Below are 24,499 nucleotides of genomic sequence, written 5' to 3' on the forward strand. Positions count from 1 at the left end.
ATAATTATTCTTCATTACTCATCATTTACAGTTTTAATAGATACACAGAATGAAGCATCACAGAAAGCATACTTTATTTTTCCAAAACTGTGGAGAAAACTGTGAAGGAAAAAAGTTGTATATGAGAAACATTGAACTAAAATGAAATCCTCATACTTGTACAACCTCACAAGCATACTCATAACCAATATAGTCTTATATATAAATAAATTATATATATGTGTGTGTGTGTGTGTGTGTGTGTGTGTGTGTGTGTGTGTGTATAAATGTAGAATTCATTTGGGTTCACCATGATCTATAGACTGCATAACAAACATACTAACTCATATAAATGAGCTAAACCATGAGCTATCAGTCACCTCCCCCTCCCATTCCCAGAGAGGCTATGGAAGACTTGTTTCTGAAGTAATAATAATAATAATAATTAACATTATAAAAATCTACATATGCATATTTCAGAATTCTCATAGTATTTGAGATACATTCTATTCAATTAATTGTCATCTGACTTTTTGTCATCTAGTTCTTTGCAGAGGTGTTTGCCTGAATACAAGTCACATCTCTTCCACCCCTTTGGAATTGTAGGAAAGCTAATAAGTTGAACCAGCTGTAAATTTGTAGTAAAAGAAAAAAGATGGATATTCTAACTTCAGCTGTGTAGCCTTGGGCAAATATTTCAATTCTATGATTTCTTCATTTTATAAAATAAGACTATTGAAGTAGATGATCTCTAAGGTCTCTTCAATTCCAAAGTCCTATAAATAGCTCATATTAATAACTGTTCACTTTTTATCCATGTTTATTGCTCTTCTGGTAAAAGATCCATAGTACTAGGGAGAAGAAAAAATGATTCTGAATTTGTTGCTTTATGTCCCATAATATAATTCATGTTTAAAACCTAAAGTACTATAAGAACAGCTTGTTTCACATATGTAAAACTATTGTACATGATTAAAATTTATTTTTTTTCAAAAACACTGAGTAGCTTTTTTATTATTTAGAATTTTTTTCACAGTATATATGCATGAGTAATTTTTTTTATATTATCCCTTGTATTCATTTTTCCAAATTATCCCCCCTCCCTCCACTCCCTCTCCCCGATGACAGGCAATCCCATACATTTTACATGTGTTACAATATAACCTAGATACAATATATGTGTGTAAATACCATTTTCTTGTTGCACATTAAGTTTTAGATTCCTAAGGTACAAGTAACCTGGGAGATAGACCGTAGTGCTAACAATTTACATTCACTTCCCAGTGTTCCATCTCTGGGAAGTAGTTATTTCTGTCCATCATTGATCAACTGGAAGTGAGTTGGATCTTCTTTATGTTGAAGATATCCACTTCCATCAGAATACATCTTCATACAACATTGAAGTGTACAGCGATCTTCTGGTTCTGTTCATTTTACTCAGCATCAGTTGATGTAAGTCTCTCCAAGCCTCTCTGTATTCCTCCTGCTGGTCATTTCTTACAGAACAATAATATTCCATAACCTTCATATACCATAATTTACCCAACCATTCTCCAATTGATGGACATCCATTCATCTTCCAGTTTCTAGCTACAACAAAAAGAGCTGCCACAAACATTTTGGCACATATATGTCTCTTTCCGCTCTTTAGTATTTCTTTGGGATATAAGCCCAATAGCAGCAATGCTGGGTCAAAGGGTATGCACAGTTTGATAACTTTTTGGGCATAGTTCCAAATTGCTCTCCAGAATGGCTGGATTCTTTCGCAACTCCACCAGCAATGTATCAACACTGAGTAGTTTAAAGAAAGCCAGGAAGACCTAAGTTTAAATTCCTCTGACATATTCTGGTTTTGTGACCTTGGGCAAATCACTTAATCTGTCTATGTGTTAGTCATCTTTCTAAGACTAAATTGCAGAGAATGTGCTACCTTTCATTAATGGAGGGAATTTCCTTACCTCTTAGTTCCTTATATGAATTAATTCATAGGGTACTGTTCCTATCCCTTTATATTTTTTCCATTTATGTATATAGTAAAAATAAGCCATTATTACTTCACTTAAGTATGGAATACATGATTTCATTATATCTTTGATCTGGGCTTTATATTCAGTAAAAAGTAAAGATGTGTTTTCCATGGTTAGTTAGTAACAAAAAAAAAATTTTATTTCTTAAGGTGAAGCAGGGAGTATTAGAAAATAGTTATTTCATTTCCACAAAATCTTTTATCATGGTATGAAGATAACACTAAATTCTCTTTTTTAAAAATTTACTTATACTTTATTTTAACATTAATTTTTAACAAGTTTGCATTCCAAATTTTCTCTTTCCTTCACTGAGAAGGCAAGCAATATGATATCAGGTATACATGTGAAACCATGTAAAACATGTTTCTATCTTAGTTATATTATTAAAAGATTTTAATCAAATTAAGTGAAAAAGTATGCTTCAGTCTGTATTCAGAGTTCCATCAGCTCTCTCTCAGAAGATGGATAGCATTTTTTTTTTATCATGAGTCCTTTGAAATTGTTTTGGATCATGATATATTGAATTCTTAAAGATTATGTGAATGGAATATAGCTGTGTCTATGAAGCTTCAAGTATAGAATTAATAATAAGATATAGTAGTCCCCAAGTATGATAGCAGGAATGAAGGAGAAAAAAAATTATAAGTGAGGTAGGTATAAAACTCATTGAGGAAGGAATAGTAATGATCTGGAGTTTCATTGACAATAGTTGCCAAGATCTGGATAGGGATGGGCATTACATATGAATAGTGTGAACTTCAAAGAAAGAGAGATCACTGAATGGTGGAGCTAGGGGAAAAACCTGGAACTGACAATGGGGAGCAAGGAGTATTCCAACTCCTTGACCTCACCTCATGAGCTGAGGAAAATTCAGTCTGTCAGAAAAACCGGTTTCTAAACCATAGGTTATTCTGAACAACCAAACTTCATAATGTTTAGACGTGTTCAGACCAAGAGTTGGCCAGATCTCCTATGAAGGATTAACTGAAGAGCATAGACAGAAGCTGCCTAGAATGAGAAAGTAAGGATGGATGATGAACTGCTTTTTGGTATGTATGTCAGTGTAACTGATGAGATCACAAATCAGTGAGGTATTGAATGTTTGCATCTGTTGTCTGGTAGGGGGAAAAAAAGGTTTTTGAAAAGTTCTTCATAAAAATTATTAAGGCTCTAGACTAAATCTGCATGCATAGCACTTACCTATAATTATTCTCAGTTGTTCTGTGCATTTACTAAAGATATTCCCCATATTTTCATGCCAGTAACACATGATCTCCCCCCCCCCTTTTTTTTTTAGCGTTTTCCTTGATTGTGCCATTACTGGGTTCCACAATTGTCTTTCAGCGATTACTTAGCATACTTCTCTCCTTGATGTCAACCTATCTACTTTTGAGCACAGGGTACGTACTTTACTTCTTATATCATTATTTTCACAATAATTTTTTAAATCTTTAAAAAAAAAAACCCTTCCTATCTCAGTGTTCAAACAATTATAAATTTGGAGACATAGCATATTTAACATGTTAGGTTTTGATTAGGAGTGGGGGTTGTGGTACAATATACTATATAACTTTTTCTAGAATTCTGTGTAAAGGATTTGTTTCCCATCTGTCTCAGATGTACTCAGGCCTGTATTATCTCAGACTTATACTAGTATTATGATCTGGGGCTAGTCAACTCTGTGAGAGCCAGTTTCCTCATCTATAAAGTTTCACATTAGTGAAAGGAGTTCCTCACTTTGATGAAATCACAGATTCAGACCAAAAACAGGTTCGTGCATGCGCGCGCACACACACACACACACACACACACACACACACACACACACACACACAAATAGACACCATTTGCCATTTCCTTCTTCAACTTGTTTGACAGATGAGGAAATTGAGGCAAAAAGGGTTAAGTGACTTGTCCAGAGTTACATAGCTAGTGTCTGAGATGGGGTTTGAACTTAGGAAGTTGAGTTTATGAGGCTTAAATGATATAAATAGATATTTTAATAAATTATTAAGAGGATTACAAATGAAGTCATTGCTATGTGATTATTACAATCATTAAATGACATATTTAGTCTCCCTATGCTTCTGTAGGAATTTTAAACCTAGAGCAATGACAAAATTAAGTTTTTAGAATTCTTTTGATTTCTTGGTTAGATTTTAAGGCTTTTTTTTTTCATTCTTAAGAGTTTATCTGTGCTGTTCAGATTTTTCATAATCTATATTTCCTTTTCTATTATGATATTTTAAATTTGTAAAATTTGCTTTTATTTTCTACTCAAAAGATGTTTAAATTGTTATTAAAAATTAAAACAATGTGATGGTTATATTTAGGAATCTTGAGCTACACACATTGTAGCTTTCTTTGGAATGTTCAGAAGAGAGTGCTTAGGTAAGAAAATAGAACAGATGATGAATACTATGTCCTTTCAGCTAATTGCAATAGTTTTAATTTTCTTCAGGCAGAAATTCAAAGTATTGAAAGAAAGTCCCCAGCTGCTTTACCTTTGTAAAAGACTACTGAGATCTGCCTAAGTGACTTGGTAGATATTATGCTGGGCCTGGGTTCAGATTTGGCCTCAGCTATGTACTAGATGTGTGATCCTTGTAAGTCATTTAACCTCTGTTTTCCTTAATCCATTGGAAAAGGAAATGACAAACTATTGCCGCATCTTTGCCAGGAAAACTTTGTGAACGGTATTGGCATGCTATGGTCCATGGGGGTACCAAGATAGAATAGGACTGACCAAGAAAAAGATCTGTGTCCCTTTAATCTTTATTAGACATGGGGGAATCTGGGAATCTGTCCTATCATCTCCAGATTGTTCCCAGTTCAGATGACCCCTATGAAGCTGATATTTCTTTGACTTAGGGACACTTTTAAAATCTTTCTTTCTTTATTTATTTTGGCAAGTCTGTGATTCAATTTCAGTTCAAGATCAAATTTCAAAGCAAGTGCTAATATTGAAGATGTTTAAGGGAGAAGACAAGGCCAAGACCAAACTAATAGTCTTTAAGTCATCTCTGACTATATTTTACATGTCAGGACCATGGCTTAGCTTCAAAACCAGACTTGTCTACATAGAAATATAAATCATGTCATGACATTTGCCTGCAGTTATGTTGCATGAATGACTTCCCCTGCTTGCCCAAGCCACACTACCCTTAATCTCTCCTCCATTTATGGTGCCTTTGTCCTCACTCCTGGAAAGAGTGTATTGCCTCTTTGCCTTCACTTACTGCTCTTATGACTCCAAGCCAAAATGACTATCCTTGCCACCATTCCCCCACATATATTATTTCCCCCACTAGAATTCAAGCTCCTGTTGGGCAAAGACAGTTTTATATTCCTAGTATCGTTATGCAGTCATTTTCAGTTGTATATAATTTTGTGACCCCATAATTATGTGACCCCACTTGGAGTTTTCTTGGCAAAGATATTGCCATTTCCTTCTCCAGTTCATTTGACAGATGAGGAAACTAAGGCAAACAGGGTTAAGTGACTTACCCTGGGTCATATAGCTAATAAGTGTTTGAGGCAGGATTTGAACTCAGGAAGTTGTGTCTTCCTGATTCCAAGCTTGGCACTCTATCCATTGTCCCCTCCAGCTATTCATTCCAGCTCTGGTGTTTAATATTCATTTTTAAAAATTCATTCATTCAGTTGACTATTATTTCATACTCAAATACGTAGTGGCGAAAAACCAGATAGACTCAAGGAAACAAATAATGAATTCTGTGTGGACAGGCCCAATAACATGTTCAGACTGGCCAAGTAACTGAAGAATTGATAAGTTTTTATTTGAGTGATCAGAACCACAAGCAGCAGAGAAATAAGTTAAATTGGTCTCAGAAGCATAAACAAACTGAGGATGGACAAATGCCCCGTCCTCATCTCACAGTGATCACTCTGGCATTTCTCCTCAAGCTGCCATTTGAGGCCCCTTTGCTGTGCAAGGGACTTATTACTGTGAAGTAAATAACATGATTAAGTTTTAATCCAACAAGCATGTATTAAGTTTTTACTACAAGCTAGGTACTGATGATATAAAGACAGAATGAAAGCTACTTCTTACAAAATTTGTATTCTTTAGGACCATGGGATGATTTTAACCCAAATTTTTAAATTTTCACATTTCCAGCTGCAATTGTAGCTAATTACAATGAGAGTTATAATTTCAGTTATAATCCTTAATGAATTTTAAATTATTTCTCTAGCCTTAATGTTTAAATTTTTACTTATTTTTTGGCTACAATTATATTTCATTAAAATGAGAGTTAGAATTTCAATTATCATCTCTAATTAAATATAAATTATTATTTTGTAAAAAATTGGCTTACATATAATTTTTCAAAATCCACATCTATTTTATAAAGCAAAGAAAGTATAACCAGATGGTTTAGTGTCAACCAATTCAGACTTCCTGGAAAGATTGGTTTGAATTATTTTTTAAATGACTTATAGAACAGCTAAAAGGAAAACTGTTTTATTATTTTACAATACACATGAACAAATTCAGAATAAAAGTTTATCCTAAATCCAGAGATCCTATTTCCTTACATTAATGAAAAGCTAAAAGTCACTTTTAATTAGCATATTAGTTTTTCTCCTTAAATAGATTGCTTAAAAGCATTCTGTTCTCTTCTTATAGAAATCTTTTTTGTTGTTATGTATTTTTCCATCAGATTCTTTACAAAGTCTCCAGTGGACAATTGGCTAAATTTCACAAAAATCTAATTAGTGAAATCCAAATAAATGAGATTTTATCATGTGTATATGTGCATTTATAGATTGTGTCTGCATGTGTACAATATAATACATGTGTTATATAACATGTATGATGTGAAATATAGGCATGTATACATATGTAATTGCATGTCTATATTATATATTATATTATTGTGTTGTATACTCTAATATAATGTATATTATATGTTGTGTGCACATGTGTATATCTTATGTAATATATGTGTATATTATCTAATATGTAGAATAGGTGTATATATATAGTTGTGGATATATATTATATAGAATGTTACATGTATTATGCAGGTAGTATAATATCTATGCATATATGTGTGTATGCACACACATAATATCTATACATGTATACATGTGTATATTATATGTATATGAGTATATTAATATAGAATAATTAGGTGTATTATCTCATAAATTGTGTGGGCCACATGTATGTTATGCAGGTAGTGTAATATATATGCATATATAAGTGTATATGAGTACATATAACATCCATGTGTGAATGTATTCTATATAATATGTGTATGAGTATATTATATAGAATAAGTATATGTATTATCTAATATATTGTGTGGACCACATGTGTATTACATATGCTTTGCATGTATCTTATCTATTGCATGTATGTATACATATGGTACATGTATTAGATATTATCTGTATCTAATATAAATATGTATTGTTGTATATGTATAAGCATATACAAGTATGTATATATAATATGTAGTGTGTGCATGTATATACATTACAAATGTATAAGTATATGATATATAATTTTATGAGTTTTATTATCTGGTAGATTATGTGTATGATTATTACATATAGTATGCATGTTATCTAGTATATAATGTGTATATACTACATATATTGTATAGTCTAATGTGTATATGTATTATATGTGTATGTGCATTGTATATTACCTTATATAGCATGTATATATGTATACTATATGTGTATATATCTGATATACCATGTGCATATGTGTGTGTGTGTGTGTATATATATATATATATATATATATATATATGAATATACATGCATACAGAGGCTATATATGTTAATTTACTTTAAATAATAAAGACTTAGAGACCTGGGGTCAAATTTGATGGCTGTTTGACCTTGGACAAATCACTTAACCTTTGGGAACTTTTGTTTCCTCACTTGTAAAATGAAGATAATACCTAATCACAAAGTTGTGAGGAGAACAGCTTTGTCTGTCTTAAAAGGCTTTATGAATTGCCATTCTATAAATATGAAGATCAATCAGGATTTTAATTTTAAACAGTGACAAAGAAAAATCATCTTTATGTAGTTTCTAGCAACATATTAGTCACTTGAGAACACAAATTATCATAAAGGAATGAGCTTTGGCTTTGGAGTCAGAGGGTCTCAGTTCACACACCAGGCCTTGGACTGACCACAGTGTCACTAAGCGAGTCACAACCTTTGGACTTCAGCTTCCTCATCCGTAAATGAGATGGTTGGGCTGGAAGGATCCTTAAGGATCAAATGTGATGAGCTCTAAGAGTGATACAAAAAACTGAGACCCAGAGAAGTTAACTGATTGCTCAAGATCACATAGGCTAGTAAGTAGTAGATCCAGGTCTTTATCACTCTTTTCACAGACTTTTGCCTCAGCCTCCCCCTCCCTCCCCATCCCAGTACACTAATTGTGCAGGTTATTCTAACTCTATTATGGGCAGGTTATTCTAACTCTCTCAGTTTCTATTTTTGTAAAATAGATATAATGACTTATCTTACCAAAGATATAAAACCATAAAATATCATGTAAATGTGAAGTGGTAATAATGATAAAGTACAGTTTTAGAAGTATTTGGTGCTGTTGCTTTGCTTTCTTTTTAAAAGTGGTTATTGGTTCAGGTTTGACTAATTGGTATGCATTGTATGTAGAATTATCTTTGTATATGTGTGGGTTTTTTCCCTGGCCTAGGTATGAAGCTCTCTTTCCATTTGTTTTGTGGTGCTTAATGTTGGCTTGGATACGTGTAGAACAAGAAATGCTGCAACAATCCGGTGTTTCCTGTACACAAAAGGTAACACCTCTGGACAGTTCTGCTCTGTGTCAAAAGGACAGTTTTGTGTGTGTCAGAAAATAAAAGTTATATTTATTCTCTTCTCTTTGAAGTGTTCAATGTCATTTTATCAAAGATTTTTATTACTAAAATTTCAGTTTATTATAAATTACTTTTTCTGATTAAGTAGAAATCATTAGTCATTTAATAGCTTTTGTCAAAATTTCTGTGAAGTTTGTGAAGAGATTGGTTAGCCTTCAAGAATGAAAGTGGGTTTATTGTTATGGAGGTAATATAGAATTGCAAGTATTTTTAGCAATCCACTGCATGAAATCAATGATGCAAAGTGAAAAACAATATTGGTGAGAGAAATAGAAAAAGAAGAAATGTCTTTTCCCCCTTATAATCTGAAAAACCATTGCATTGTCAATTACAGATCTATGAATTTGACCCTATGTGACTTACAACTTCACTATTTTACTTTTATTTTCCTAACCATCTTATTTCAAAGTGTTTTTTCCATCATATCAGTGCCTAAGGGTCCTGTCTCAGATGGTTTCTCCAATATCATATACTTACAGTTATTCAAGCCAGCCCACCTTCTAAGGACATTTTGTCAAGCTGAGCTAACCTTCCTCTTTTCTTAGAAATGTTATTCATAATTACGTAGGATCGGTACAAAGAAATACAAATTTTTTACTAGAGCTGCTTGAAGGAAATGCTGCTATAAAGCTATTTCAATCAACTCTACTCCCTGAGATAACAGGGATTAATACTGGCTTATTGGGGGGAAATGGAGAAAATAAAGAGGAGGATTCGATGTATATGACTATGATGATTCTTTAAATTTCATAAAGGCAGCTTATAAAATTTAAGTGAAAGTATGTTTTTCTATGGCTTAAACATAGAGTCAGAGTTTCCTTCATAACATTTATATCATTTGAGTTCATGTTATTCTAATTAATTTCAACATTTATTTAAACCTATTTAACCTAGAGACCAGGTACTTTTCTAGGTGATGGAGATATAAAGATAGAAAAGTCTTCTTTGAAGGGTTTACATTCCCACCTTATAAACATAGTTTTATATCTTTTAAAACTGTGGTACAAATAGAAAGTCATTATTTGTATTATTTTTTAATCAACAAGTATACCTACTGTTTTCCAAGTATTGTTCTAAGCATTGGGGATCCAAAACCAAAATGGTCTCTGCTCTCAAGGTGCTTACATTCTGTGGAGAGAAAGCATGCACATATCAAAGGCTATGCTTGATAGATACAAAATAAAAACAAACATATGTTGTTTTTTATTGGAGATGTGAAGTTTGGGATTCAACTTCATTGTTGATAAATCTAACCTTATTTTTCTTGGAAAGAATAGGATAAAACATATTAAGAGTTTTATTTTAGAAAATTTAAAAATAATCAGGGGGAAACTATTCAAATTTATGCCTTATCTTTGACTTTGGATTGTTATTGCCAAGCAAAGCAATGAACAGTGATTTTGCTACAGAGAAATTTAATACCTTTGTAATTTTTACCAATGAAAGAACATTCAGTACCCTCCTAACTGGGAGAGGATAATATTTGAATAAGCAGAATAGTTGTTCATTGATAGTAGAAAAGAAACTGAAAGTATTTCATTATACAATTTTTTTTTCATTCCATCTTTCATCTGGATTTAAATGGAAATTTTTATCTATGTAAATTCAGCTTGTGGTCAAAGGTTCTTATGAGAAATGAATCTAAAATGAAGGAAAGTAGCAGACTAAACAAAACACGGGTTCTTTCTGTACATAAAAGCACTAGCATACCACTGGGTTTAGTATAACATCAACAATACACAATACCTTTGTGACAGATTTTATTAAAATATAATTAAACCAGAAAAAGATTTATCACTAAAGTTTCAGTATGGAATACCATTCTAGCTAGCATAAATGGGAATGGACTAATTCTTCATTCAACTCCCTATAAATTTACCATTTATTTTCCAGGTAAACCAACAGAGCAACATGTATTGATTTTTTTTTTTTTTATTGCTTTCACAGCTCACCAGTATTCATTTTGCCTATAATACAGATATTACTCAAGTCCGGCAACTCCACTTAGATGACATTCGCAGGTCTTTCTTCTTTGTATCCTTTGTTAAAGTTCGTGTTTTAGAGACATGACATCAAATTAAATAGTCATTTTGCTTTCTCAGCAGAATATTATATTTTTGGTATAATCTATTCCATAACTCTCTAGATAGTTTTTGAAGGACAGTTTTTTATGTCTTACTTTTGTCTTTTCTTTTGATAGTAATCTTTCCTATTGGGACTTTGTCTTGAATTATATCTTATATTAGAGAGTTTTTGAGATTTGCCCATCTGGAGCTCCCCACTCATTAGTGTCATATAGTCCTGTTTTTTAATATCTTTTAATTTTCCATTAATTCTTTGCTATAATTTGGTAGTAGTTTTGAGAAAGAAAAATCAGCTGATCATCTAAATATTCAAAGTGTTTGTACCATTTTGCTTAGTTGACAACTTAGAAATAGCATACTTTGATCCGAAACTTTAAGTAGCTATACAAAGATCTTCTGTAAACTCTTTAATTTGATAGAAAACTCAAGCTCAGAAAGTTTCACTATTGCTGTTAAAAACTCATCCAGTTAGTGGTAGAAACTATATTAGAACCTAGATCTCTTCTTCTACATGGAAAAGCCAGAAGATTGACCTGGGTTTGTATCTCAACTCTGATATTTGATAATTTAAGAAACCATTTGAAAGAGTAGACAGAGTGATTGACTTGGTGTCAGGAAGAGCTAAGTGCTAATCCTGCATCAGATGACACACTTCTCTCAGTTTTGCAACTTTCCTCATCTGTAAAATGGGGTTAATAATAGCAACTACTTCACAGAGTTGTCCTTATTCTTCAAGGATGTAAAATATGTAAAGCACTTGATAAACCATAAAATACTATATAAATTTTAGTAGTTATTATTGTTATTATTATCCTCTTTCTCATTATCAATCATTAATTTTGTAACCATGAATTAACTTAATGTCCCTAAGTCTTAGTTGGAGTCTCATCCATAAAATAAGGGACATCCAAAAAACAATATGAAGATCCAATGAGATCAGATACATCAGAGTATTTCATGTACTGTAAGAGTACTAACTTCCAGATAAGGTTAGTCAGGCATTTTTCCTGCCTTGCTTCTCTTTGTAATCTCTACTTCTTTTTCTAAATGTTTATTCAACATTATGTTGAATAATTTAACATTTATATTAAATTTTAACATCCCTTTAACATTACGTCCTAGAATTCTAACAGAGGCATTATGGAACAGTAAATGGTGGGCCAACCTCCTTGTTCAAGTAATGAATGCCTAGTAAAACTAAAGAAGGAAGAGAAGAAGATAAAAGTAGAAACGTGCCTTGTCATAGATGATCTAGAATGCTGTGCTTAAGCATTTAAACTTTATTTACTAGAGAATAGGGAGTCAAGGAAAGTCTTAGGACAGGGGTTTTTAACCTTTCTTTTATTCTAGAAACCTTTCATTTTTATTTTTAAAATGTTTTTAAGTGCACAAAGTAAATTACCGAAGATTACAAAGGAGACCAATTATATTGAATAACAATTTTCTTTCTTTTTTTTTTTTTTAAAGAAAAGTCTTCATAGAACCCTGGTTAAGAATATCAGTTATAAGAGAACAAGTATCTGTGCATAAGATAACTTAATCTGCTTTGTATGGGATGGGGAAAGAGACTGAAGATGGTAATAGTTGCCAGGAGGAACAGCAATTGTCTAAGCAGGTGGCAAAAGTAGGGCCTATACTTTGAATCATGTTAATGGAAATTAAAAGGGAGAAGTGGATATGAAAGAAATTGTATGAAAGATGATGCAGAGGAATGAGTCTAAGATAACCCCAAGATTTTGAATATAAAATTTTGTATATTCTTATTCCTAACTTATCTGAACCTTTCTTTAGCTCTGTCCAGGTTTTTTTTATACTGACAGCCTTTTTTGGAACTGGAAACATAGCTTCTATTAACAGGTAATCTTTCTCTTTCTACAGATATTATTACAAAATGATTTGGTCATACTAAAAGATATTATAACTAATTAATGAAATTTTTGTTTAATGTAGCAAATGCAAAGCTATATATGAAAGTGCTATCTTAATTTTGGGAAATGCCTTCTCAATAAATGATGTAATCTAAGCTATTTGAAATAAACTTCTACTATCTACATAAATTGATGTTGTCCTGACCAATATTGCTTTTCAACAATGTTGCAGATATCCCACAATAACACTGTTTGACCAATCATCTGTTAATAACATTGATATCATAAAACTGTCTTCTATAACATTAAATATACTCATTATAGACTAAATATTTGCTGAATTCAAGTAAATGCATTTTAGTGAATGCTATATTTATAAATAGACTGTCTCTTCCAATAATCTTTCTTTTGTTCTTTATGTGTTCCCTCAGTTTTGATCCTTCTTCTGTATATTGCTTCCTGACTGTGTTTAGCCCCTTTATGATGGGATCCTTGATGATGTGGAAGGTTAGTAATTATGTTTGCTGATGACACTCTTTCAAGGATACAGTAATATATCTTAGTTTAATGTCATGTCCTTTTTTTTGAGAATATATACAAAAAATGGCCTGATTTACATCTTTTTTGAAATCACAGACTTTTAATTGTCTGTGGGAAGAATATTAGATAGAACCATAGACTGGTTCTGTCTATGATGGAAGTGGATCTCACTTCATTACAAGTTCACTAGAATAAAAATAAGAAGTGTTTATAAGGGTGACAGAACTCACTAGGAAGCTTTTTAACTGTCCTACCCTTAGGAACTTTAAACCCAACTCTAGTTCCAAACTATATCCCAGTGATGAGCTACAAGTAAAGGAAGACCCCATTTCTCTCTCTCCCTATTCCCCCACCCCCAACCACCCAGAAGGGTTATGCATCTCTAAGAAGCATAGTGAATCAAAGGTCCAGGATCTTGATGAAAGTTATTAAGAGTTAATAAGAGTTAATAAATATGCTTAAATAGCTGTGAGAGCTTCAGGATTTCTAGACTGTAGCAATTTATATTGACTTAGAATATTTTCTTTTGTGATTCATTTACGATGGGTCCTTTACAATTTACTGGATCCTTTTTTGTATTGATTACTTTTCTTTTCAGTGTAACTATAAACTTCTTTATCTGAAATTAGGTCCTTCAGAATTTTAAGATTTATTGTGTAAAATTGGTACCTAATTATTTATTCGTTGAGTCCTGATTCTGAGCACCATATATACAGAGGGTATTTTCTCCCAATCTGCTTAAAAATCTATTTGTCATATACATATATATATATATATATATATATATATATATATATATATATATATACACATATATATATATATATATACATATACACATATATTATATAACAAGTTTATATATCACACACACACATATATATATATATAGCTATGTATAGTTATATCTTAAATAACAAATTTCAAAAAGATAGTCCACAGTTTTCTCATAGCGATGATTCTATTATGAAAAACTTGAAACTGTTTTCTCAAACTTCTTATTGATTTTTATTAAGGGAACCTTGATTGTTTTTTTAAATTTCTTTATTCTATCTAAAAATAAATGTCTTAAAAATTACTCTGCCCAGCACAATCTACCTTGAAAATTAAATGTAATTAAATTCATTTCAAAAAATATTTATGAAATACCAACTAATGCTTAAGCTTAATGCTTAAGTTGAAAATAAAACAAAAATTAAATAACCCCAAGGAATTTAGGCTAGAAGGGAGCAGGGGTGAGTGGAGAATACAACAGGGACACAATATAAGTCAATATAAAGTAATTTGTTGAGAAAAAAACCAGAACATGTGGGGGGAAGGATAGAATAAGCAAAAGCTTCACATAAGGGATGGTACTTGAATTAAGCCTTGAAAGAAGGCAGGCATTCTAATAGGAGGAAGGAAGAAGAGAAGGACCCTCTATGGTTGGGGAATAGCTTGTACAAAGCTAGAAGTGAGAAGCAAATAGAGATTAGGAAACAGTAGAAATAATTCCTAGGCAGCAAGTAAATGGAGCTCTGGACTTAGAATCAGGAAGACCCAAGTTCAAATGTGGTCTTAGACCTGTGAAAGTCAATTAACCAACCATTCAGTTTCTTATCTGTAAAATGGAAATGATAATAATAGCATCCACCTCTTAAGCTTCTTTGTGAGGATCAAAGGAGATAATTTATTAAGAGCTATATAAATGCTAGCTATTATTGTTGCTGTTGTTGTTCAACAACATAATTAGTAAAAAAAAATAATATTTGTTAAAATATTGTTTTGGGAAAAATGGTACTACAGGAGCTTTCTTTTTTTGATAAATTATTTTTAAAAATATTTATCCTTGTGAACAATGCTGGTAATAGCTGTGTAATCTTAGAAACAATTTCTCATTTTTGCCTTTCCATTTACTTTATATTATCAACTCTATATTTGGGAATAATCAGTAAGAGCTATTTAAACATAGCTTTGTAAGATAACATAGAAATATCAAACACAAGAAAAGAAATTGGGGAACTATTCTGCTAGTTTAGTGCCCTGCCCAATTTATTTGATTTGCCTTGTTAATCTCTTTTCATTGTTGGCATCCTTTCCCTTTCTCATCCCTTCAACCTGAAAGTTCTGGAGTATACTGTATTATACATGAATAATCTTCTTCTTGATAGCATAATTCAAACATTTGCATTACTGAATTCAATAGAGCAAAGACTTTTAATAGACTTTCATTAGAAATGTAGGATGATGCTTTTATCTTTTGTGCTGCATATAAGTAACTAATGAAGATTTTTTTATCAGCATAGGCAATATACTGTAAGCCATTTCAAATGGGTTTCCACCCACTTTTTCTTTGGCAGCATTTGATTATTCCTTTGTTTGCTGTACTGTGGTACATTGCAAAGATGAATTGAGATATTAAAAAAAAAGTTTGCATAAGCAGAAATGGTATTTGTTTTGAACTATTTCACAAATGCTTCAAAGATTGCATGATTTACTTTGTGTTTGAAACAGATTTTAATTCCTTTTGTTCTTGTGATGTGTGCTTTTGAAGCAATTCAAGTAACAACACAACTCTCATCAAAAAGGTAAGGTAATTGTTGGCAAATATTTTTGGTCACTTTTTTCTGGATGGGAATGAATAATTTTGAGGTCCTTCATTTTCTTTCCTTCAGTCAGGGTTCACTTTGTCAATAAAGAAAATAAGTTGTTTGGAGCCATTTTGCAAACATGTGCTTTTTAACTTTTAGTGTCATGCATGTAGTAAAGAGCTAGTCTAAACAGCTAAACAGCTTACTAATAAATAATCATTGATCTGGCCTCAGATACTTATTAAAAGTGTGATCCCAGAAAAGTCACTTAACTCCACCTACCTCAGTTTCCTCATCTATAAAATAAGAATAGCATTAGCAGCTAATTCTCAGGATTGTTAGGATAAAATGAGATCATATTTAGAAAACACTTGTAAACTTTAAAACACTTTATAAATGCTTAACAGCAGCAGCATCATTATTAAGGGAATAGCAAACTACATACAGAAAATTAGATACGATGGAGAGAGACTTTTTGTGACAAGCATATTAGCAATATTGACTGAGAGGTGACAACCTGAAAATAAAAGATGATATTTTATAAGTATAAAAAGCAAATAAAACTTTTGAAAATTCAATACTCAAAAGTAATTATACAAAGGGGCAAATAATCCTAGTTATGTTAATAGATTTAAGAGCATATTACTGGACTTTAAAATAATAAACTAAAATCTATAAGCAAAGGTTGCTGTCTTCTGTTTTGGAACTAGAGTTGTTGATGCTCCCATCTTAAAGTCACTATATATTTCTTTAAAAAGAAACTATATATAACAGATTCTTGGTTTCAGACACAGTCTTTTTCTGGCTTTTGTAAATGGGTATATTCTTATTTATTGATAATTTTCTAATTTGTAATAAAATATTTTTTAAAAAAATAAAGAATATATATTCTAGAAAGATCTTCATTCATATGGTACAAATAAAAGTTTGAAATTTGATTCAGAAAAAGATAAATCATTGACTGTCTAGAAAATTCAGTTATTCAGAATGACTAGGTTCTCCATGGGTTCCAGTGTTGTGAGATTTTAAAGAACTTCTTTCCTTTGACTCGTTATTTAAGAAAATGTTAAATAAAATGAACTAGAAGAACTACATTAGCATTATTTCATTTTTAATACCTTGAAATTCACATTTCTAGCCATAAATTTTATACATATACATATGTATGTGTGTGTGTGTATATATATATATATATATATATATACACACACACACATACATTTTATATATATATATATACACAATATATATGTATGTATATATATACATATATATACATACTCTCTCTCTCTCTCTCTCTCTCTCTCTCTCTCTCTCTCTCTATATATATATATATATATATATATATGTATATATGTGTGTGTGTGTGTGTGTGTGTGTGTGTGTGTGTGTGTGTGTGTGTGTGTATTCTCTCAGTCTTCATTTCCATGCATTTGGCAAATAGGGTTGGAAGTATTTAGGAATTTTTTTGGAAAAATTACTTTTTAAATAGTCAAGACTCTGGAAGAGAAGCTATCAGCGGAGCTGTTTGCCTTCCACTACCATAATGGTTTCATTGTCACAGAAGTGATCAGCCTTCTTGAAAAATTCTTAAGAAAAATTAAAGCATCTTAATAGAGCTTTGTTATTCTTGAATTAAAATCCTGATATCCTAAGCTGAAAGAGAGAAGTAATATTAGCATAAATTTACATGTTCTTCTTGATGAGGTTAAACTAGACCAGAGATCTGGCTGTTGTAATTATACATGCACCATAATTTTTAAAAATTGCTTTTTCTCATTATTTAAAAATATCAAGTCTCATTATCAGTGAAATCAAAGTTATTTATGTATTTTTGCAGAATACTTTTGTGTTAGTAAAATGTATGGGATTGCCTGTCATCGGGGGGAGGGAGTAGAGGGAGGGGGGGGATAATTTGGAAAAATGAATACAAGGGATAATATTATAAAAAATATATAATAAAAAATTATTTAAAAAAAAGAAAGAATATTTTTGTGTTTAAAGTTGCATTTTTAATTAGAGCTCAGGCCTTGTCCAAAGCCATGCTACAGTGCTGTCAACTAATCGGTTAAATGCAATAAAACCTGAATGACATGCCATTTTCCCTTTCTAAAATCAGGTTAGGTGAGAAAGAAGGAATTTGAGCTGAAGTTTTAATAAAAAGTTTTAATAAAAAAAGTGACTTATGCAATAAGTAGAAAATTGATTTAAGAGTAGTACCCTTTTGAGGATACCTCCTCCTCAACCAGAATTCACAGATTGGGTCTCCAGAGGATGACAATTGAATTCAAGATACTCTGAGGTTCTGCAGTCTTAAAACTATACATCATGAATCCCTATCTTGTGTATAATCAGTCAAAGGACATAACCCAAACCAAAAGCCATTTACTGAAATGATATGGTCAAAACAGTAGAAGCAAAACATATCCCTTAGATCTGGGGTAGTTGAGCTGTTTAAATATTGAGAACATCTATCATGTCCCTCCAGCTCTTCTTTTCCTCTCTAGTTTAACCATCCACTTATGGCATGATCTGAAGAATCTTTGCTGTCCAGTTTGCCTATCTACATGCCCTCCAGCTTGGTGTCCTTCCTAAAATATGGCACCTTGAACTTAACATTTAAGTTTTGATTAGGGCAGAATTCAGAGGTCCTATCATCTTTTGTGCTCTATACTGTACACCTCTTACTTCAACCTTATTTGGAACGATTAGCCTCAAAGGTTCCTTCCAGCTAAATATAAGGTTTTTAAAATTCCTATGATAAATATAAGGTTACATTAGCATTTTGACTGCCAAACATTCTTGTTGGCTCATATTGAGTTTATAGTCTGCTAAAATTCCCAGATTTTGTCCGGGCCTTCTGTTAGAAGACACCTGGGGGCAAGGAGTGAAGATGGAGCAACTTTATGTAAGAAATAATACTTAAGCCAAGCGTCCTGGAAATCTAAAGATCCTGTGCGCTTCCAGACTAGCAAGTGGATTTGCCACATACAGGACAACAGGGAGGACCATTTAGCAGGACAACAAGTTGTAAAAAATAGAGTAATGTGTAATAAATTTGGATTCATAGGCAAAAACTGGATTGGGAAGTATTTTTAAATAGTAAATGAGGAATTTGTAGCTGAAGTCAGCCCAGTGATTTAGTATGTTTCTTGCTTGGGCATTGAAGAATGATGGTGAGTTGAACCTAAAATTTATTTGAGATTGAGTTTGGACTGGATTATCTTTGGGAAATTTCGTAATGCTTTCATTGATCACACACTCATCTCTGTCACAGAAACTCATCTCTTTACCACTCATATTTTCCTGTTGATAATGTATGACTCTGAACCATTGATCAGAACAATCTCAGAAGAAGCAAAATTATAAGTAACTTAAAAGGCAATGGAAATACTTGATGGGTACAAGTAGTTTGCAGGCAGTTACTAACAGTGGTTTACAAGTGTCATAAGAGATACCATCCAGGGTTTATATAACTGGAAAAGAAATTGGGTATATCATGCATCAGGAAGAAGAAACAGTATATAGGCAACTCAGGTACTAAACTGCTATCCCAAAGACATTAAGATTTGAGTACAACTTATTTTGAGTAGCTCTTTTGTGGATATGAAAGGATAATTACACAAGATATGGGTTACAGTCTATACCAGTGGATGGAATAACCCATATTGATAAGATCACAGATTCAATTCAGTAAGTCTTGATAGTATGTGAGAGATGATTTTTCCCATCACATCTTTAACTGGATCTTATTTTCTTTTTCAGAGGAAATTTTCTATGCATGTTATACATACTTATTATGTGCTCTGTTTCTTAGCTGGCTGTGTCTCAATTCATTTAAACTTGTCAGTTAAAATAGAATGAAACTCTTTTTATAATACTGATACTGAACAGACAATATTCATATCCTTTGTCTAAGCTTGTTACAATATCAACCTTGATTTGACCAGTGAGATGGCTGACTATATGTAATAAGGAAACACTTTCAAGTAAGACTTGACTTTAATTTGAATTCTAGTGATACCTATGGCTTCAGAAATGATTTTTCTTGGTTGTACATTACACCAAAGTCAGTATTGAGAATTTTTAATAAAAATTTCCCAAGCCAATCTGTCATTCTTGAGTTAGTCACTAGGTCTTAAAGTATAATGAACACCTAAAAGTAATATTTTCCAATGAAAAAATTTAATGGAATGTTAGATTGTTTCATCACTTGGATTTTAGATTTGAATAAAACTCAGTAAATATTCATTTGTCATTGAATTACACATAATTCTCCTTTATTTATTTACAGCCTTTTCCTCATTGTCCTTGTTATTTCAGACATCATGGCACTGGTAAGGAACTATTGGATATTCAGGGTGGACAAAATTTTAATCTAATCACAGGAAATATGATTACATTGTAGTACATAAAATCTTTACATATTATATTAGTGTTAGTATAATTTATACATAAAAATTGCTTTTCATACTACTTATACAGTGTATCCCATTTAACTTGCAGATCATATTACTTCAGTTTTGGCACTTTTAAACTAATATCTCCTAATGTAAGCTTTTTTCAGATATAATCTTTGACACACAGTTAATAAAAGTTAAATTTAAATAGATTCAGTAAAAAAATTTTTCTTATAGTTTCTTATTAACAAAAGACTTCTTTAAAACTTCTTGTACAATGAAACCCTATGGCTTACACAATCTAGGCTCTCAATAAATATTTGTTGAATGAATTAATTAATGTTAAAATCCCTTCAGTAAATATGTCCTTTATCAGGAATATTTACCTGCCTTTTTGTATGTTTTGCATATGTGGCAGGAAGAAAAGACATATTTTTAGAAGGCTATTGGTGTTCAAATCATTTGAACCAGAAAAAAATGCCATTGTATGTTAGAAATAAAAAAATTGTTTAAGTCCTATCGCAGTTGCTATAATTTAAAAAAAACATTTTTGTAATGGTACGTAATGGTGTATAAGATTTTTGTATCTATATATCTAGAACTTTATATAGAAAATATACACAAAATATCTTTAGAAATTATCAGCTCTTTGGCTATTTTTTGTTCATATGTACAAAAATATAAGTAAAATTCAGTTTGCAGGCCAAATGGACAAATAAACTGGGCAATGAAAGGAAAATTATATTTTTACTTAATGATACTTTTACATAAAAGGCATGTTGCTGTATTTTCCTAGGAAAATAACCTGCATATTTATGTTTAATTTTACAAAAGAAGGATACCATGGCATTGCTTTGTTAAAAACCTGAGTTCATCAAGTATAGCAATTAGAAGAATGGTTCTCCAGTTAAACAAAAATGTACCAAGCACCTACTATGCTCAAGACATTTGGAATGAAAGAAATAAAAGAATCCCTAACCTAAAATAATCTACTTTCTCTGTTCTTCCACAAGATAGAAGTATTTTTCATGAAGTCTAATAATAATGAATCAATATTTCTGCTTGATATTTTTGATATAATAATGAAATATACATTGTCAAATTTCTTAATTTTGCTTTATATCATTCTTATGGATTTTTTTGAAAAAATCAAGAATGCATAGAGCAATGTCATTTCAAACACCTATGAGCATCTTAAATCAGTTTGCATTTAGCTATCGATAGCAATCTTATATTGCCCTTTCCAGACAAATAATCCTCTAATTTGATCTGTCATTGCTAGAAAATAGAGAGCTCATGTCTGCAAGTGGGGAATGTTGCTGAATGAGTTCAATTTTTCAGCAGCAACCATTCTTTTGATCTAATAGAAAACTTTAAATCAATTATCTCCTCAAGAACATTAAGTGATATCCAATGATCCAGAAAATATATATTTTAATATTATTTTTGCACGATTAAATATCTTTCTGTTATTTTAATAAGCAAAAATGAGCTTTATTAGTAAGAGAGATCTCCTTTTCCCAGATATTTTCCAGAACCTTCAGAGTTTGGTGCTTACTGAACTACCCAATTCTTTTTCATTGCTAGCTATTCCTAAAGCCATTTTTTGTGTCACCTTTGAAAATGGTGAATTTTTTTTTCTAGTTCCTGAAACATCATTCAAATGAACATTTCAAGAAAGATCTTGAAGAATCAGAATTCTGGATAAAGAAAACAATAGTGAAACTTTGCATTTAGTCTGTTTCCTTGTGTCATATTCATAAAACAAGTTATTTTCTGCATTTTTTACAGCATTTTTTCTTCCTGGTCAAAGATTATGGAAGCTGGCTTGATATTGGAACAAGGTATGGTATATACTTCAATGCCTCCATGAATCTTATCAATGTAAATATCCCCTTCTACAATGCAAATCTCTATATATCCATGCCTACCTGTCCTGTGAACTTCTTTTTTATATCCTACCATAAATTCATGATAGAGGGCTCAGCCAACATGCTCAAGAACAGCTATCTGTGAAGCGTTGATGTGGGCTATACTGTTCATCACTCTTACTACATGATCATCCTAGCTTATTTAATCACATATTTCTCCAATAACATCCTTTGCAGTTTTGTATAAAGAATGAATATTTACATAAAATATTTAAATAAAAAGAAAACTAGTGAACGATTCTACATAGGAGACATGCTCTTATGGAGGATTTCTGCTTCATGGATATAGGATTGTAAAGATGAGAGGTATTGATGGATAGTAATCTAGACCATTGAAGAAATATCTACACTGATGAGATCACAAAAATGTTACAGTAACACAGAAGCACTTTACTATTATTTTGTTATATGAATAGTGGTTGAAAGTTTAATTTGATAATGGAGGAATGTGAGCATTATCTTCAGATAATTTAAGAGATATGAGCAATTTGTCTCCAAAGTAAGGGTGAGATAAATAGAAGATTTTGGGCTCATTATAAAGCATTTCCCAGAAAAATAGGTCACCATGTTGTCAGGGAGTAAAGGGATAGCTAAATGGCCTAGCAAATAGAGCACCAACCTTGGAGTCAGGAGGACCTGATTACTTACTAGCTGTGGTCACTTAACCCCAGTTTCCTCACACAAAACAAATAAAAAACAAGTTGAAAAGTAAAGTAAAATCAGTTCATCAAATCAATTATTCAGTGAGCATTTATTAAACACCTATATTTCAGGCAGTATACTAAGCTCTGAAAATACAAGTACAAAAAAGGAAATAGTCCCTGCCCTCAAAATGCTTACAATCTAATGGGAGAATTAAAGACTTTGGTAAGAATTTAGTGCTCTCCCCTTCAAACTTCCAGAGGAGAGAGGCAATTAAGGATGAGTTGAGAAGTTGTAGAGTTTCCAAAATTGTTAATATGCAACCAATAAGGATCCTTGTGTATGAATTTCAGTTTGTGTTTGACACCTCCTCTGTAGTATAGGATTATGACATAAAGTCACTATAACACATAAGTATATTCGTAAGTACAATAGAGTGCTAAAGCTTTGGAAGAAAAAACAGTCTTTACTGCCTTCCAAGGTTCCTTACAGAACTAAGATTTTGTGATTGCAATTTTGCTTTTGGTTTCTTTTTTCAGTCATTATTCATGCATGAAAGTTTCTTTGGCAAGCAAAGATGTTTCCAAGCATTGCAGTAGTAGTTTCTTATATCATTAAACATATTGGCAGAGTTCCCTTAATGTGGACCAGGTTTATTTGAATTGTGGGCACTGCAGTGACTTTCTCTTGTTGTGTGTTATATTTTTCATCTCAGAACTTGGTTGTTCTGTGAATGTGTAATTCATAACACTAGAATGTTGTCTTTTTGTCCTCATTGCTTTGTTCTTTTGTATATATTCATAAAATAACACATCCTAAATTTTTATTTGTGAAAGGAGCAAGCACTGGCACCTGCAAGTAGAGCTAGTGTTTGGCCACCATCAAGTGCTTCTACTTAGTTTCTAAAGTAATTTTGAGAGATTCTTCAAGCTCATATTACTAAATTAGCTGGGTTTTTTTGCAATGAGAAATACTCATTGCAAACAGAACAGTAGTAAATGGTTGTAGTCCAGAAGTTAGAACTGTATTTTTCATTAGCTCTAGAACTGAAAGGGGACCTTTGGGAATCTTACTAGTTTCATCTCATTTTATATCTTCATAAAATTAAGCTATAATTTTTAGAGATTTGTTAAACCATTTTACTCTTATATTTCAATAGTTTTGTGCTCAATATCATCAATGTAGATACTCCCTTATTAATAAATTGTAACCCACCTATACAGTATGCCCATTCCATATGATGTACTGGACATGTAGCCTTCCTTAAGTTCACCAAAGGGATGAAAGTGGAAGGTCTATTCAGTAGTCTGTTTTTCTTAAATTCATCATCATTAAGTGGGGAAAAAATCACTATGTTCAACTCAAACAAAATCAACCATGTTTTCTAAGTCCAGTGTTCTTTTTACAACTCAAGCCTGGGAACTCCAAAATCAGAAGCAGGATGAGGATTAGAACCCTTGTAAATGGAATGGAAATACATTCAATTTAAAGTACTTTACCCTCCCCAAATCCTCCTTAATAGAAATTACAGTAAATACAATTATGAATTATTGTCAAGTGGG

General features: G+C 31.8%; 1 protein-coding gene across 10 annotated transcripts in view; it reads left to right on the top strand.

Moving 5' to 3' along the window:
- Nucleotides 1–24,499, top strand: part of PIGN (phosphatidylinositol glycan anchor biosynthesis class N) — a 237,312-nt gene that overhangs the window by 201,629 nt on the left and 11,184 nt on the right. For all 10 annotated transcript variants that reach the window (XM_074279043.1, XM_074279041.1, XM_074279039.1 and 7 more), the window contains 8 exons: nt 3,304–3,406; nt 8,719–8,821; nt 10,850–10,936; nt 12,788–12,843; nt 13,286–13,361; nt 15,888–15,961; nt 20,259–20,301; nt 22,156–22,208. In XM_074279043.1, coding sequence (XP_074135144.1) covers nt 3,304–3,406; nt 8,719–8,821; nt 10,850–10,936; nt 12,788–12,843; nt 13,286–13,361; nt 15,888–15,961; nt 20,259–20,301; nt 22,156–22,208 — 595 coding nt within the window. The remainder of the gene's footprint in view (nt 1–3,303; nt 3,407–8,718; nt 8,822–10,849; nt 10,937–12,787; nt 12,844–13,285; nt 13,362–15,887; nt 15,962–20,258; nt 20,302–22,155; nt 22,209–24,499) is intronic.

This window comes from Sminthopsis crassicaudata, chromosome 1, assembly GCF_048593235.1.
Source record: "Sminthopsis crassicaudata isolate SCR6 chromosome 1, ASM4859323v1, whole genome shotgun sequence".
Classification (NCBI taxonomy): domain Eukaryota; kingdom Metazoa; phylum Chordata; class Mammalia; order Dasyuromorphia; family Dasyuridae; genus Sminthopsis; species Sminthopsis crassicaudata.